Consider the following 17,936-nt stretch of genomic DNA (forward strand, 5'->3'; position numbering starts at 1 on the left):
GTTTATAAAGCCGTAAGATTGTTTAAGTAGAATGTTTTTGCCTGGAGCCTATGTAATGAACAACAAACCAACCATAAATATATACCCTCATAAACCAACTAGACATGAAGCCAAATAGATGAATTTGGCTTCAATTGATCATTTGGCTTTGCGCTTCCAGCTAACGACCACTTGAAGAATGATTTCTGGCAACCACTCCTACATTTATTGCTTTGTGCGTCCAGTGAACGACTATTTGTTCCAGCTGTGTTAAGACATATTTATCGCATACATAACCAGTACAGCAACGAGAGAGACACTGGTACATTCTATGTTTATGAGTATCTCTAGGCTTGGTTATGCACACTGCACTTCAGTTTGCTCACTGTCTAGTTGGTTTATGAGGCTATATATTTATTCCAGTAAAATTGTTTTTTATATTCATAAGCCAGTTCTGGTGTTGTTGGTTTGTTGTTCAATTATTGTTATAACGCCTATGTAATGAAGGCACCAATTGGGCTTCCTCGGAGAGAGTGTCTAGGGCTGGGCGTTGCTAGGTTTTCAACATTGTGATGTATCACAGCCGAACATCGCAATCTGGCAATGCATCCGGATGTTTAAAAGGAAGGGGCAAGCTGCCTTGTCCCTGGCCCCATGAGGTGCGGGGATGAAACCACCTCAGCTTGGAGTTGAGGTGGTCCCACCCCACCGCACACCCGTGCTTCTCAAATGAGAAGTCTAACGGAGCCCCCACACCATCTCTGGCTTGCACAAGCCAGAGAGAGGCAAGGTGGGGACTCCTTTAAACTTCTCTGTTAAGTGGCACACGGCCGCCTGTCTGTGCATGACATGCCTTAGTAGTGTCCATGCTTGCAATACACACTGATGATATACAATAGCTTCCCGACGGCTTTCTCCCACTCCTGCCATTTCACTCAGTTACCTGCCCCTGCAGCACGCAACAGGAAAATTAAACTTTAGACACAAAGTTCCCCTCATGGGGAAGAGCAAAATGAGAGCCTTAATAGCCACCCCAAAAAATGCAGGATAGGAGCAGGGACTGCTAGAAGTCATAAGGCATATAAAATGCAGTTTCTTTCATAAGCACGATCAGCATCAGTGTTGCTGTTGGCACAGAACAGTCACAGAAACAAGATAATCTGATTCTTCTAGTCGGCGACGGAATCTGTTATGCACATCAACATCTGCCCGTCTCAACCAGTTGCCACCTTTCGACAGCACCTTGCCAGGATCCCATGCTGTTTGATGCGCAATGCATCTCATGCCAACTTTCTTGACCCAGCTGCTGCTACTGCAGTGTGCTAGCTGCCAAGGGAATCTCAGCACGGGGAAAAGATGCATTAGCAGAAGCTGCTTTTAATTTAAGGAGTTCAGCTCTGCAAACAAGGGCTAAACCCCCACCTGGAATATCTGAGAATTTGGCTTGCCTGCTGCTAAAGTGTAGATGATACTGGGCCTATTTTATGGTTGGCATCCATCTGTCTTGGTAGACAATAGAAGGGTGTGCCTTTGGGGGTGAAGTCAAACTGCTGGAGAGTTATAGCACCTGTTGTAGCTGTAGACACCGATACAGGAGATACATGTTTTGTTGAAGCTGGGGCAGATGAAGATCTACAAGATCAGTTATGCTGGAATAAGTCAGGAGCCAAGTTAAGGAAGTGGCAGCCTGTTTTATATCTGAGCGAGCCTAGGTTGAAGGGTCAAGGATCCCTGGCAAAAACTAAAGGCTTTATTCAACATTCTTTGCTTGCTAGTGGAAGACCCCCTTGCCCTCGCGGTCGGGTGAGTTTTAACACTGCACAACAGAGGAATCCCAATGCAACAACAGCACTAGCAGAAACTCATTACATAGGGTTGCACGACAAATTGTGCAACAAAGTTATCAGGAACCTGGTTGTGCATTCCTTTGTGAAGTAAAGTCCCCCGGCACAAAACTTTTTGCCAGTGGAACAAGTACACTGCCATGTGTCTTTAACTTGGAGCTACATTGACTGCAACCCTCTCACTCATGGGTAAGCAGTCATGAAGAGTACAAGAGGGCTGTGTCTGATACTCACAAGGGGGCTGAGGCTTGAGTCACAGGCAGGCAGGTAGGCAATGAAGTGAGGTGGCCAAAATGCCATGGAATCAGTGTCCCTGCAAACAGAGGTTGTCACTTCATGGAAACAAGTCCACAAATAACCTCAATTGCTTAACACAAGATCACTTAAACTGGCATAAAAAACCCCAGCTTAACATCCATTTATATCTTACAATGTTTCTATTTATGGGCCATGAAAAGTTGGAAGGGTTTAAAATATCAATTCAAAACCATTTTAAGAAGAAAATACTGCCTTGTGAGAACAGTGGAAATCAACAGCATGCAATATTGTAGCCTAACATGAAGCCACAGTAAGCCTCACGGCTGTGAGATTTCCTCATCTCCTTTGGTGTGGCTGCAAGGAGGAGTTTGGAAGTGTTCAGTTCTGGTTTCAATTATCTACTGTCTATCCCAAATATAGTCAATGATAAGTATGGTTTGTTTAGGCAAGCAAGCTTTGTGCCCCATTGTTTAAAGTTGGCTTGTTTCAAGCATAGTTAATATACCAGAGTTTGTCAAGTTTTGATGTGACAAACTGTCGTTGATCTCAAATGGAAGTGTTAGGTTTCCAAACTACCCCTTGAGAGGCCATGCAAGACTGAGGGCTTCCTGCAGATCACTCTCACCACTATAACATGACATCCAAATACAGCCTAGGTATCAACAGAAGTTAATCAAAATGAGGTAGTCAATCAGCATCTGCTTATGGACACAATCCAATGTCAATTCTTCATGTCACAGAATCATAGAATCATAGAGTTGGAAGAGACCACAAGGGCCATCGGGTCCAACCCCCTGCCAAGCAGGAAACACCATCAGAGCACTCCTGACATATGGTTGTCAAGCCTCTGCTTAAAGACCTCCAAAGAAGGAGACTCCACCACACTCCTTGGCAGCAAATTCCACTGTCGAACAGCTCTTACTGTCAGGAAGTTTTTCCTAATGTTTAGGTGGAATCTTCTTTCTTGTAGTTTGGATCCATTGCTCCGTGTCCGCTTCTCTGGAAAGACCCAACAAAATGTGCAAGACCCAACAAAACAGAATGGACTAGAGTACAATGTCATTGGATTGCTTTGGTGCCCTCAAAGGTTTCTGATGCAACTGGCATTTTATACCTTTGATTTTTATGGTTTGAGTTTTAGCATTTCAGATATTTCTGTCGAGAACACATCAGCTTTAGCTGCATTGCACACAGAGTAGCTTAAGAATGCATAGCTAAGGGTGAAGAGCTTTTGCAAACACACACTAGATGAAGTTGAGAGGGTTGTTATTTTGGTCTTGAAATGTTCATTAAGCAGAAAAAAGGCTTAATGTGAACAGCACATGAGATGATTCTGATGACATCTGTGACAACACCCAGTTTCCTATGCTACTCCAGTCACACAATTTAAGATCTATGGGATAATCTGGGAGATATATAAGGGCAGGTGGTTTGTGACTGAAGCTTGCAGCCCTAGCGTACAGCAACTGCAGAACTTCTCAAGATGCTAACATATTCAGGTCTGTGGTGAGCCCAGAAAGCTTATCTAAAGCACCAAAAGCAAACTGCTGGAACATGAAAAGGCAGCATGCAGAGGACACTGAAGTCTGTGTGTGTTCACTGCCACTAACTTTTGCTTTGGGACAGTCTTAGTAAGAGAGGTTAGCTGTGTTTGTAGTGCACACAACAACCCTGACACAAACTTGATGGGATGCCAGGTTCCCAGTAGCCTGTACTTCCCTAATATGGAAAATGCAAAGTCATCAGATGTTTGGGAAATGACCTCAGGGGGTATTACAGTACGATCTGCTCAACATTTATGGAAAGGCTGCCTGATGTTTCACAAGAGCCAGCTTGCGTTTGAATAAAGGTGCTTAAAAACGTTCTGTGGAGTTTGTGCATCCTAAAAACGCTACAGGAAGTTTCAGGCACAGGGCATGGGAATTTTCAGACTCCTATATGAGCATGATAAAAAATCATTTTGCATTAATTGCACTAGTAGAATTATTCTAGTAGGCTGGTTGGTTTCAATGTGTGGCAATCGATTATGGATGGAGGAGTTGCAGCATGTGGAACAGCCCAAAGTTTTACAGATTACAACAGAAGGCACACACTCCAACACAACATGCGTAACAGGGAGCTGTTTTTAATTTGACAGAGGGTGACATGACCTGCACTGAGTAGACAAAGTTAGGGGTGTCATCCTGCAGAGAGACAAACAGGTCCAAGGGTGGATTTGGACAGCTTAACACATTCAAGCAGCTACACTCAGCACGTGAGCAACGGCTGAGGATTTTAGATTCAGATACCAGCTGCCACATGATGAAATTTTAAACAAAATAAACTCATCCAACACCCAAGACTCAACACAATTTGTACAGGGGTAATTTAAAGCAAACGATCCTGGATCTAAAAGAGAATCCAAGCATTAATATCGCTTATTTCTATGCATTCATTAGCTTAGAAGTCTGTTCTGCCTCTTCACTAATCCTCTTCATTTTAGACACACTGAGGCTTCTGCCAGTTCAAGGGAACTTTTGTAGCAGTGCACCTTAGTTCTCACTTTTATCTTCCAGTATTACTTCTAAATATCCTGCATCCCAAAACAAGCCATCTTAATGGCATGAATCATGAGCAAGAGAGTGCTATTCAAGTAGGCCAAGGAAGGTGCAACATTTGCATCTGAATATTTAAGCTTTCAGATGCAATATAGCTTCTGTCCCCTGTACAGGTTAAAGTACCATTACACTTGCAATTAAGGTTGCTACTGATGTAAAAGGACCTGGCTAACAATTCAGCTCTGTGGAACAATGTGTTCTGCTACCCAATTCAAAAACCTGTGTGCACCTCACTCAAAAGAAGGCATCACTGCAATTTTTTTCAAAACATGTTCTGCAAGGTCAGCAAAGCAACTAGACCACTATTTCCCAAACTTGGGTCTCCAGCTGTTTTGGACTACAACTCCCATCATCCCTAGCTAGCAGGAACAGTGGTCAGGGTCCTGTAGTGTTGTAGTCCAAAAACAGCTGGAAACCCAAGTTTGGGAAACACTGAACTAAACCAAGAGCCTTTATCTCTAACCCACCCTCCTCCCCACCTGGTAAGGAAAGGGGGCATGGGGGAAGAAGAGAGAGAGTACAATATCTGCTTTGCCCCCAGGGGATAAGACACAAGACAATTCTTGGTTAAAAACCTATTTCAATTCTTCTTCACAAAGAGTTTTAGCATCCCATCTAACAAATGACCAGCCAATCCTTAGTGTTTTTTCACATGTGGTTGGAATTAACTTTTGCATGCACCATTGCTTGGTTTCATAAACACTCCTGCAAGAATCTTTACAAACCAGGATCCACATACAATCCTAGGAGTTGCATCACCTCCTTATCTACCTACACAAACAGAACTCAAGAGCATTTCACTTACTGTCTAAACCGGCTGCCTAAACCGGCTGATTCTGAGATTCTGTAAAGCCAAGGCAAGGGCTCCAACAACCCAAATCCCACACACTGAAAAGAACACACAAGGGGGCCTTATGCATGCGTGTGGAGCTGTTCCATATGAGGTAGACCCCAAATGTACCAGAATCATCCCTCACATGGAAGAGCTCCACAGGTGTACATTAGAATACCTTAACATGCAGCATGGATGGCAAGCTAGTTCATGCAATCTCACTACCCCTAAGCCTTCTTTCAGTGCATGGAAGCATGCGGCTCTTAAGTCCACCAACTCCCACACCAAAATGCTAGGTACAGAGGATGCTAAATGGTTTTTGCTAATAGCACATGTACTGCAACACAAAACGCACTGGAGGAAAGAATTAAAGGAACACCTAATAGGTTTTTGAAATTAAACTTGTAGCTATTTACACAGATCACTTCCCTACATCTCACTAACTTGGGCAAAGTTAGAGTGGCTTTGAACAGCTCCCAGCAAGTTAGAGAAATGACAAAACTGCACTTGCTTTGTGCATCCAAGAAAAAAAGTTCAATGAAGATAAGAGCCGCCACTTTTATATTTGGGCTTTAGACTAGCAAAAAGCGATGCTGCTTCTTCATGCTTCTAAGGACAGATAGATGTCATTAGAGAGCTTTGTAATCAGGAGTGTCTTAACATCACTTCTGGCATGAAAGAGAAGGGCCATTCACTACATCAGGGGTGTGGAATCTCTTCCCCACAGGCCAAGTTAGGCCCAGACAGCAGATTCTGACTGGCCATACTCACCTGATGCCAAATGACATCAGGTTAGAGCAAGTGAAGCCATAGGTCACCACATAACTTCACCTGGTGTCAAAAGCACCACAGCATAGGTGCCTGGTGAGTCTGCTGTGGGAGGACATCTCAAACCCCAGGTGTCACAACCAAAATGATTCTCTTGGTTGCAGCCACCCACCTCACCTCATTTGGCAGGGACACCCAGAGAAAGGTTGAGAAGGGTCTCAGAAGATAACCCCATACCATTTAGAACTTAGAGGCGAGTTGTAGCACTCTTATTAGGCCTGGAAGTGGACTGTCAGTGCAAGGTGACAGAGCGGAGGAATAATATGCCTGTGAGTAGCCAATCCCATTTAATCTTGCAGCCCTGTTAGGGACTCTCTTTAGTTGTCTGGACAGCTTTAAAAGGCAGCCCCGCACATAGCACATTGAAATAATAAAAAAGGAGGTTACTGGAGTAGAGATAACTGTAGCAAGCCTATCTGTATGGATAGGTCACATGGGGTCACAGCTGGTAAACCAGTCTAAGCTGTTAAAAGGTCTTCAGAGGCAGAGGTCATCTGTGCTTCGAGCACTAGTACGATTAAACAAATCAACACTAAGACACCAAATAATAAAACCACAGATCAGTGCTATAATAATAATAAAAAAGCAAAGCTACCTTAAAACCATGGCTTCCCAAAACTAGAGGAAAAAAGTAAGTTTCAATTGATGTTGTCACCATTTGAGGTTCCAGGGGGAGGGAGTTCCACAGATGAAGCACCAGTAAGAATGTATCCCTATTGTGTTTTATGACTTCCTTGATATTGTACGTGGGCCGGAACTGTTCTGTGACTGAAATAATAAAATTCAAATTCAAGCACCAGTAAGGGTAGAAAGGTCTATTCCCGGTCCCAAAGAAGTCTTCCACCCCACTGACAATCTCAGGCTGAGAAATATGGGACAACCCATACATGCAGTCCTGGAGAAAAAGTAGTCTGGAACACTTCAAGGCAGCTTGTGCATATACTTGTGTATAATAAAGATACACCAAGTCCGGGTTTCTTGAAGTAACCAAGTTTGAAGGCAGAATATTCACATCCTGGGTATAAGTAGCTCAAATGGCACCTCCTTGCATTGAGAGGAATCCCTCAAAACACCAGGCATCCACGTTAATTTTCAACTGGTTGTCGTTTAGTTCTTCGGGCAGAAATGGGCTGTGTTAGACTGACAATGAAACTTAACAAAGTCACAGCTGACCTTGATAGAAACGTGAAAGTCATTTTGAGTTTCACTTTCCCTCCCCAAAACGTGAAATAATAATAGTGATAATCAGGGGCAATCAACAGCCCACATTATGGGTGATTTTAGGAAAGCTGCTGACTATTCCACCACAGATTTGAGTTGTCTCATGGTTTTACTATTTGTGCTTAAAACAGTAGCATGAGCCTTATGAGCCATTTGGTGAGCATAAAACTTGGGAGCTAGAAACTTGCAGTACACCTCCCTTTTGCACTGCTAACAAAATTACTCAGCTGTCCATGCGATGTAAGTGTCCTTAGGAAGTGGTGACTCATGACCCACGCATGCGCAAACGCGGATTGTGTTCACTTCAGGATGCGAATGGGGCTCCGGAACGGATCCTGTTCGCATCCAGAGGTACCACTGTATTGAGAACATTCCATCCAAGCAAAAACACAGGGTCCCCCAGCATGGTCTACACTGGCTAACAACAAATATCCAGATTTTCACACAGGGGACCTTCCCCGTCTTTCCTGGATATGTTAGAAGTTGAACCCAGTACCTTTCGCATGACCACTGAGCTATGACCCTTCCCCAAAGGACTGTAGACACCAGTATTGTCCTACCCTAGTCACACGTTGCCACCAAGATCTGCAAAGAAGGGGCAGAGACATAGCACTGGTGGACAGGAAAGCAAATGGTGGCCCTCGGATTCAGGATGAAAGCCCTGCTGCCATGGCCAGGGTCAAGTCTCAGTCTCCCAGCTGCCTAGAATTGAGCAGCTGTAGTATATGATCCTCTCTAGTGAGCTGTATGGAGTTGGGCTCAATCTTGGGTTTCTTCCAGCCTCGCTGCTATAGAGGACTACAATTCTCGGGGGACAATGCGGTGGATCAAGTTTCATTTCCCAGCAACTCCAGCCTTTCCAAGATGCCAGTGTTATTATCGGTACATGCAATCTTGCACCTACAAACTACTAAGAGGGGAAAGAACGGGAGGCAAATGCTAAGCAGGAGACCAAATAGTGCAATGAACACTTGCCCTGCAGTCTGACTCCAGCCACTCCAAAAGTCATGCTACAGAGGGGTGAGAGATACTGTCTGACTGACCCCTTATTTTTATTACTTTTTACCTGAGCATTTGCACTGTTTTTTTTAAAATCTCAGTGTACCTTTAAAGCCACAGTGTGTTCCACAGGCAGAAGCACTTAGATTTATACTAGACATACATGGTCTGAGCTTGCAGCTTATATTACTTCTCCTGACTGGCTTGGGGAGAGGGAGTAATGCTTTGAGCCATATGCCACATGTACCAAACCAAATACTGACAGTGCCAAGGAGGCAGCCTGTTTTGCTTTCTGCTCCTCGTGGTCTGGGGAAAGGGATTATGTGGTGCTGCAGTGCGCTCTGATAGACGACCTTAAAGCACTCCGCAGCCTCCCTCGCATAATCTGGCTTCCAGGTCAACGGCGAAGGGAAGGCAGCCAACAGAGCCACCTGTCTCGCCCAACCCTTAGAAAGGCTTACAGAGCAGACCTCCTCAACAGATGCCAATATTTGAATAATCCTGTTATGATCACGAAACCTTGGAATGTTTATCCACACCCCTTCATCCCCCCCAAATAGTATGCGAGATGTAAGGTTGCTCATGTGACAGGTCCCAGCCAAAAAAAGAAAAAGGAACAGCAGTGTATACTCTGTGCTATAATATTCCCTGTAGTTACATATATTTTAGTCCTCCGGGGTTTACAATCAAATTAGTCTTCCCAATTCTGGAGTTTTGAGCAAAACTCACCACAAGCACATTTTGTAGGCCCAGGAAACAAACCCCACAAACAGAAGGACACTCCCCATGGCCCCGTGGCTGAAGTGCCTGCAAGTGATTTGAGTAACTTGGACAGTTAACTTGGACCAGATCCTGTAGAATTTTATTAGTTATCAGCACAATCAGGATGAATTTCAGGAACCAAAATCCTTTTTTTCTGTGTAGCCTGAGCAGGAGCAGAGAACAATGTTATATTTAATTGTTGTAGCTTGTCTTCACTTACCCCACCTCACCGCCCTGTTCACAGTTGTGAAAAATATCCTTACGTTATGAATGGTCTCTCTCTATATATGGACAGTCCCTGGATAAAGTGACTTTTCTTCTTTGCCCTGTGTCCTTTTTAAAATGTGGCTCTTTTGCGGAAGGGGGGTGTTATTGGGTTGTTTTTATTTTGATTATATATATTGTGGTTTTTATGTTGATCTTCTCTGTGAACCGCCCTGAGACCTCCAGGTATAGGGCAGTATATAAATTCAATAAATAAAAAACTAATAATAATTCTTTAAGCTCTCAAAGTTCATAACCTAGCTCAAGGTTGTCATCTGAACTAGCCAGATGTTTAACTGAGAATCAATCAATCAGTCAGTCCATCATTTGAAAAACAAGACTTTAGAGCCGTCTTGCTCCAAAATGGCAACTACACATTCCATTTTGGCAACTGTAACCTTGGTTTAAGGAGCCATTTGGCACCTAAATTCTATTATCTGAGTCTAACACTGTTTTTTGCACCTGAAACCCAGGTTCAGGGTGCCATGTAGCAAATAGCCTTTATATCCCAGTTTCTAACACTGTCTAAAGGGAGTACTGTAGGAGGCAGCCTTGCAGTTAAAACCACGAAAAGTCCCAAGCCCATGAACACTGCCCCTGCTTGTCACTTGTGGCACTCCAACAGAAGCAGCAATTGAAACTACATACCCATTTGAAGAGAGCTTCTCTCTTTTACCACAGTGTTCAAGGCAAGTAGTGCTTTTCAAACGTGTACTTAAAGCAAGTTAGATATTAAACATTTTTTAAAGCTAGGTCCTTAAGGCAGTTGGGGGCCCCTACAAAGCATGGAGCACTCTTTTTATGCCTTCAACACAAGGACCCAGCTGCTAACCAGACTCTGCACTGCCACTGAGCTACAAAGAATTCATTGTTTTGATAGCAAAAACATGTTCAAATTTACTGCACTTGCTCCTTTAATACTGTGTCTGGAGAGGTTTTGTGATCAAGATGTTAGCTCTTGCTTTAAAGGCAGACTTAAATTGCAACATACTGCGGAAAAAGGTAAGATACAAGTAAGATCCTAAACTAGAGGAAGTGTTTGCCAAAAGGGGTTGGATGTGGTTGGTTTTTTGCATTTGTTTTGGTTTCTGAGGAGTTGCCATTGCAGAAAATCATGTGTTCTACCCAGTTTGTCAGTGAGTGTTGGAAGGTCAAGATTTTCCTAAAGTTTATCCCCATCACAAGGTTTTCCAGGCAGGCTACAAAAGTCAAGGAGTTATTGCCACCAACTCACTTTAAAGGAGCTAAAGTAAGTGAGGACAGGAGGCAAGGGTGCTTCCTTGTTTTTCTGGACTAGGGCAGGCCAGTAGGCATCTAGCTAGCTTGCTTGGTAATTTTATGGCACAGCAAACATCTAGGCATACTGTGCCAGAGCCCAGATTACATTTCAAGTAGCCATCTCCAAGTTTCCATTCCATTCATGCATAAAACTTTGTCACCAGTCACCTCTCATTAATCCTCAAGAGCTTAAAGGGTTCTGAATTGCAAACTTACCCATAATGAGGCACAAAGGAACAGCAGCACAGAAGTTGCTCCTCCTGCTCTTAGTTCTCCATTAAGGGGCAGTGTATAACAAGAGGCGTCAAGAGGTAAAGCTTTTGCCTTCTTTCAAGTGCAGGCAAGATGTTCCTAACAGACGAAACTGCCTCTACTTAGAATTTTTTGGCAATGTAGAGGTCAGCATAGCCTTCTCCCTAGGGAAACATGCAATTCTTGTCACCCACAGCTTGAAGTGCTAATTGGGGAAAAGCTTTATCAAATGCCAAGTGGCACACTGACATCCCTAGCTCTGGAGCAAGAACCAAGCAATTATTCAGGCCTTGCTGCCATTTCTTTGTAGACTTTAGGAGAGAGTTTTAGAATAAAGCCAGTTTGTTCACTGGGGCAAATTGGGATTTATAGATAGGGCAGTTGGTGTAAGAGGATTCTGCCACAGCAGCAGCACCTTTAAAAGCTGGTACCAGCAATTTGGGAGACTGGGAGTGGAAATGCATATCCAACCCATGCTTGATCACCAGCCATCAGCCAAATCCTCCTGGCACGTTGCCACTTGCCAGGCCTTCTGTGGCAACTGATAATTGCTTCTGGGCAAGTGGCAGGTTTCTATTCTACTAGCTTCCTCACTCAATAAATGCTTAAGGCTCTACCGCAAGCATTCTATTTGACAGAGCCCCCATTTAGTTATCAGAACTGGGAACTGCTACTAGCTGCCATTGCCCCCAGCAGTCAGACGGTGCACGTCTAGTCACTGTAACATAACACAAGAAGCCTGGATAGCTCAGTTGGTAAGAACATGGTGGTGATAATGCCAAGGTTGCAGGTTCACTCCCCATATGAGACAGCTGCATATTTCTGCACTGAGGGGTTGGACTAGATGATCCTCAGGGTCTCTTCTAACTCTACAGTTCCATGATTCTATGAAATCTATGATTCTAAAGAGCACATGGAAGCAAGGCTCCTCTGAGGCAAAACACATGCTTTGTACACACAAGCTGCCAGATTCATTACAGCAGCCCTGCTCTAAAGACACATCTGGTCCAGCATCCTGTTCTCCCAGTGGCCAGTCAGGTGCCTATGGAAAGCTGAGTGAGGCAGTGATTTCCAGCACCAAGAGGCATGTTGCCTCCAGCAGCAGAGGAAGAACACAGCCCTTGTGGCTAGTAGCCATTGATAGCCTTACCCTGCATTAATTTGTCTAATCCTCTTCTAAAGCCCATTGTTACACTCAAGTCACCATTTCCAGACATTTAGCTAGTAGGAGAGAGATTTCTTGAGGTCTTTTGAGAGCTACTGCTTTTAGAGTAAGTATTCAAAGCAAAATGGACTAATGGTCTGCCTAAGCTGAGGGCAGTTTCATATGTGAGGTCAAATCCATGCAGATTAGAACTGGGATGGGCGTACAAGCAGTTCTGTCACCATGACACACTTACAAGGGCAAAAGAGGCTACCAAGTCCCAGACAGATAAATGCTCTCAAGGCACAGGGCAGACCAGGGAAGAGATGAAAACAGCAAAGTTTACATCAGTGTAATGGAGCTATATGTGTGAAACCTCCTTGTGTGATAGTGGGAGTGAGGAACAGTAGATTTTTGGGGAAACAGAAGGGCCTGCTGTGCTTAAACTGAAATAATAAAGGGGGGAAGCTTAGTTTCAGAAACCCCACCTGGCCCCTTTGTTCCAATTCAAGGGTGCGGGAAAGTAGGCGGGAAGGATTTGGCAATTTAATGGAACAGCAGTATTAAGGCCACATCCAAACAAACAAATGGCAAGGCAGTAAATAGGAACAGGATAACAAAACCAAATGGAAGAGACACCACAGATGTTCAGGCACTAAGCAGACCAGCATTCCTTAACCCAGCTGGCAGGAGCCTCCATTAGCAGCAAAGTTTTGGAATCTGTTAAAGACTGGTTTGTTGCAGCACAATGTTTGACAGTAGTCTATTGCACAGGTCCAACTCAAATGAGTCTCCACTAAAATCTCTCTTGGCAAATCTCTCTTTGACTCTTAGGACAAAGTCCCTTCAGCTTGTGCTACGAATGCTGCCCTACAATTCACTCAATACTGTGCTATTTCCCAACTAGCTCACAGCACCAACACATCTGTTTATTACCATAGTCGGAACCTGACGTCCAAGACATCTCTAAAACTTTCTAAATCCCATGAAAGTGAACACATATTTTCCCTCAAAAGTAAACAATTACAGAAGTGCCCATTAATCCTTAATTTCCACCTACTGCAAGAACTGTTTCTCCAAAGGATCCTTTTGGATACGGAAGAAGCAACAGCATTCCCTTTCCCAATTTCCCTGGTAACTTGGTGGCAAATATCTTTAGGGGCAGAAACTGTTAAACATGGCTTGCTAAGATAGTATTGACATGGCCTCTGACAAAGGGAAAGCTTGCCTCATCAACCGTTTGTATAAAGTAATCCAGCAAATATTTGTACTTCCAAAAAGCTCTTGATAAATTCACTTAAGCTCCTAAAAAAACCCTCAGTAGTCATAGGATAATAGGGTATGCATCTTGTTAAAGATGGACGATTATTACAGTATATCAATAGCTAGCATCATGACAGCTAATTGGAACCTCCAGGCAGAGCTAGCATTTTATTTAATTCAATTATTAAGTTATCTAATTAAACAAAACCCTCTAGACAGTGAAAAATTTGACTGGCAGATGCTGCACACAAAACAGGGGATGATCACCTACATCCCATCCCATTTAGAACCTTTCCAGAAGTATTTACTTGATAGCTATTGGTTTCATTCAGGACAGTTACATTCTTAACACATACTTTAACCTGGAGGATTAACAAATTCATCCACCTTGCACAATTTTCCCCATAAGATTCCACCCAACCAGTTTTGTATTTGGGATACGAGAATCAAAATTCTGCCTTTTAAAAATGCTGCTCTTCACTTCTATGCTGTCCTCTCTCTGAAGTGATCACTGCAGCATGCACGGGTTCTCTCCCCATGCCATTTCTGTCTTCACAACCACCATAGGGTAACCATCTGCTTCCTGCTCCCTCCAGGATGCCTACTTCTACAGTTCTGAGATAGTACACTTTGGTTATCATTCTGTCTCATGTACAGAGGCTAGTGGAACAATGTTTTGGGAATGTGCTGGGTTGTGGTGAAAGGTGATAAAATTCCAAATGTTTACACGTATCTGATCTTGAACAGCATCTTGTCCCAACCTACTTCTTTCCAAATGTATCCTCCTTGGTAATGGGATGTCATTCCACTCACCACTGATTTTTGCCCTCTAGTGCCAAAATATCTGAATATCAGATGATGTAAACAAACAAGAGGTGATAATGAAATTTGCCATTTAATGATCAATTATTCAAAGCATTTCGTAGAACTGTAAAGATATCCCAATGAGAATATGTTACCTTTTAAAATAAACTCCAGAGTTCTCTCATGATTAGTTTATTCAAAGCCAATGTTAAGTAACAATGTTATAAAAATATGCCATGGCTGCTGAGAAGAGCCAGACAAAATTAAAGGCAAGTCACTTTTTAAAAGAGGCTATGGATAGTGCAAAGCAGGGTATGCCTTTTCCTGAATGGGGAATGCTTGTATACCTAGACTCCTCACAGCTGGAAGAAAGGAAACAGGAGAAAAGATTTCTATCAAGTGAACACTGATAAAATTGAGGTTTCAGACCTAAGCACACGTACTAGAATTAGGTCCCACTGAATTAAGCAAGGCTTGCATCAGAGGAAAGATGCACTTAAGAAAATTCTTAGTTTCGTGAAGTTGGCCATGTTGCTTTGTTGTACTTAGGGATCTCAACAACCAAGCATGTCAAGCATTTAACTGTTCTACAGCTCAATGATATCCAAGTGAAACGGAACCGGTACGGGCTGGGTGCAATAAAGGTATCCCAATATAAGGTAAAAGGTAAAGGACCCCTGGATGGTTAAGTCCAGTCAAAGGCAACTATGGGGTGCAGCGCTCATTATGCTGCAGGACAAGGGAGCCAGCATTTGCCCACAGACAGTTTTCCAGATCATGTGGCCAGCAGGACTAAACCGCTTCTGGTGCGACGGGACACCATGTCGAGTGCCAGAGCGCATGGAAACACCATTTACCTTCCTGCCACAGCGGTACTGATTTATCTACTTGCACTGATGTGCTTTCGAAGGGCTAGGTTGGCAGGAACTGGGACAGAGCAATGGGAGCTCACCCCTTCGCACTGATTCAAACCACCAACCTTCCAATTGGCAAGCCCAAGAGGCTCAGGGCTTCCCACCACAGCGCCACCCACTCCCAATATACAAAGCTCCTAGCTAAGGCTCAGTGTCTGTTACTAGAATTTGCAAAGCACCCTTAACAGCTCATTCACATTCATTTTACAGTTAACTGCAGATGCTGCATCCAACACGTTCCAACCCTACCTAGCTGAATACAATAAAAGGTGGATCCAGGTTACTCAGATTTTAATGTGCAGGTTTTAACAGTACTCAGGGCGCCAGTGGAAAGAACTTTTTATTGAAGGTCTAACAGGAGATGGCTGAAATATAGCCATTACAACTATTCAGCATTAGACAAAATCCCAGTTATCCCTTTCCTTCAAAATTAAATGCGCTCAATTGTTTTTCCTTAAGAAGCACAATGTTTAAAACCCCCTCAAAGGTAAAACTCCAGTTTCAGAGATCTGCATGTAGGCCTGATACATAGGTTATAGTAAAATTCATGCAACACTCACTGGAACTAAGCACACTGTCTCTCTTTACAGGGTAAATAGCACAATGTGGCAAGGATGATATGGGAATACTTTCCTGCTCAGCCTTGCACGATGACAGTTTTCTTACACTTGGTGAAACTACTTTGTATGTAGGAGGGAATGCCCCCTCAACACTTCCCCCAGTGACAGTGATCTGGTTTTCGTATGTCCTTTAAGAGTTTGACATAAGAACTGAGGGGAAAGGGACTTTACTTCTGGTTGAGGTGTTGGACTATGTGAGGAGACTGTGCCCAACACTATTTTGTGCTTCCAGAATCATGAGGTGGCACATACATAGGACATTATATGCCACTGCTCTAAATACTCTAAGAGGAGCTATAGCCCACAAATTATGAAGATGGTGAAAGGGGCGATAAAGGGGGTGGGCAGAGAACCAAGACAACAGATAAAAGACACCACCTCTCACACTGCCATGCAAATGGGAAAAAATAAAACAGGGGAGCCAGACAGTGTTTAGTGATTAGGGGCAGGGATTCAAGATTATGGAGAAGCTAAATCAATCCTTAGGGATGTGTGAGCAAGATTAAAGAGTTGCCCTTAGATGAATGGCAGTGACAGGGGGCAATGTCTGGGTACTCTACTGTCCTGCATCTACTGAGAAAGTGCTTTTTAGTGGGAAAGAACAGAATGCGTCCTAGGAGACTACCCTATATAGAGACAAGTTATAGAAATATGGAGGTTTTCACATGAGAAGGAGAAAGTAGGCAGGACCTGAGATGCTCAAAGAAATCTGAAGCATAAAGGAGAGAGTAGTGAAGGTAGAATCCCCAAGTGTCAGCAGGAGATTTCTGCAGACAAAGAAGCATAAACAGTGGCAGTATTGTTGAAAAAAACAGAAAGATGTAGAGCAATTGGGGGGGGGGAGGGACAATTTTGAACGGGAGAGAGAAGATGTGTGGGATCATGCCTGTGGTGCTGGCAAAGGCTCCGTTTAGAGCAGCGAGTTAGTTCTAACATAGAAGAAATTCACTGCTGCTGCTTACATAACAGAGCATGCTGCAAAAAAGGGGGTGGACACATCATCCTCAAATATAAAAAAAGAAGTTATCAGGGAAACCTCACAGGAGCTCCTACGGAAGGTTTTGAAGGCAAGGCGCTTATGTAGCACCACTTATGCTCCAGAGGTGATGGGGGCACAGAAGTGACCCCCTCCGCTCACCTAGCGGCATCGCTGTCAACGTTTTCCCTTTTTTAAGGGAAATTCCCTTATTCCGAATAGGATTCCTCGCAAGAAAAGGGCAAAGTTGACAGCTATGCCTAGGGGGCTGTGTTCCAGTTAGGACTCCTGTGGGTGGATGGTGGGGGTCGTAGGCAAGACTGGGCGGGCGAGGGGGGATATATGTGTGTCCACCCCCCTCGCCCCTCTCTCAGGGGAAGGGGTCCCGCTCACCTTGAAGTAGCCTCCCTCGTAGAGGGTGTTGGGCGGCCCGAAGATGGCCACCTCCCAGTTGTAGAGGTCGGACTCGTCCACCAGGGTGATGCGGAAGCCCTCGACGGGCTCCTCCTGCAGCCCCTTCAGCTCCAGCATCAGCGCCTTCTGCGAGCTGCTCACCTGCTGCTGGGCCATCGCGGCGGCGGACGAGGGCGGCGGAGGGGCGGGCGAGCCGCCGAGGGGCAGTCAGGGCCGGCCGGCCCGCGGAGACCCCCTGCAGCTGCCGCCCTCCGCCGCCCGCCCGGCCGCCAGCCCCGGGGCCCCCGCCCGCCCCCCGGGATCCGGATCCCCCGCCCGGCCGCCGCCTCGTCGGCCTCCCTCAGCGGCGGGGGCGGCTCCTCGTCGCGAGGCCTCCTCCTCCTCCTCCTCCGGAGAGGGGCTCCGCGGCGGCGGCGGAGGCAAGGCCTGCGGGGGCTCCGGCCAGGCCTGGGCCCGGAGGCCTCTGAGGGGAGGAGGAGGAGGAGGGTGAGGGAGGCCTGCGAGGAAGGCTCCTCCTCAGACGCCTCGGGACTCGGTGAGGGGGAGAAGCGGGGCCCGCTAGGCCGGTCGGTCGGTCGGCCAGCCGCCCGCCGGACGGACGGACGAACTGACGGACCCTCAGGCCTCGGCCTCGCCTGCCTCCCCGGGCGCTCTCTCCACACGGGGACAGACGGACGGGCGGAGAGA

At 45.1% G+C, this 17,936-nt stretch overlaps 1 protein-coding gene across 1 annotated transcript in view; it reads right to left on the reverse strand.

Annotated features, from left to right (window-relative positions):
- UBE2R2 (ubiquitin conjugating enzyme E2 R2) overlaps positions 1–17,434 on the reverse strand; it is a 50,300-nt gene extending 32,866 nt beyond the window's left edge. Inside the window, exon 1 of the mRNA XM_080973679.1 lies at positions 17,229–17,434. Coding sequence (XP_080829805.1) covers positions 17,229–17,405 — 177 coding nt within the window. The 5' untranslated portion in view covers positions 17,406–17,434. The remainder of the gene's footprint in view (positions 1–17,228) is intronic.
- Between the last annotated feature and the right edge of the window lie 502 nt (positions 17,435–17,936).

This window comes from Podarcis pityusensis, assembly GCF_964106645.2.
Source record: "Podarcis pityusensis genome assembly, chromosome: 11".
Classification (NCBI taxonomy): domain Eukaryota; kingdom Metazoa; phylum Chordata; class Lepidosauria; order Squamata; family Lacertidae; genus Podarcis; species Podarcis pityusensis.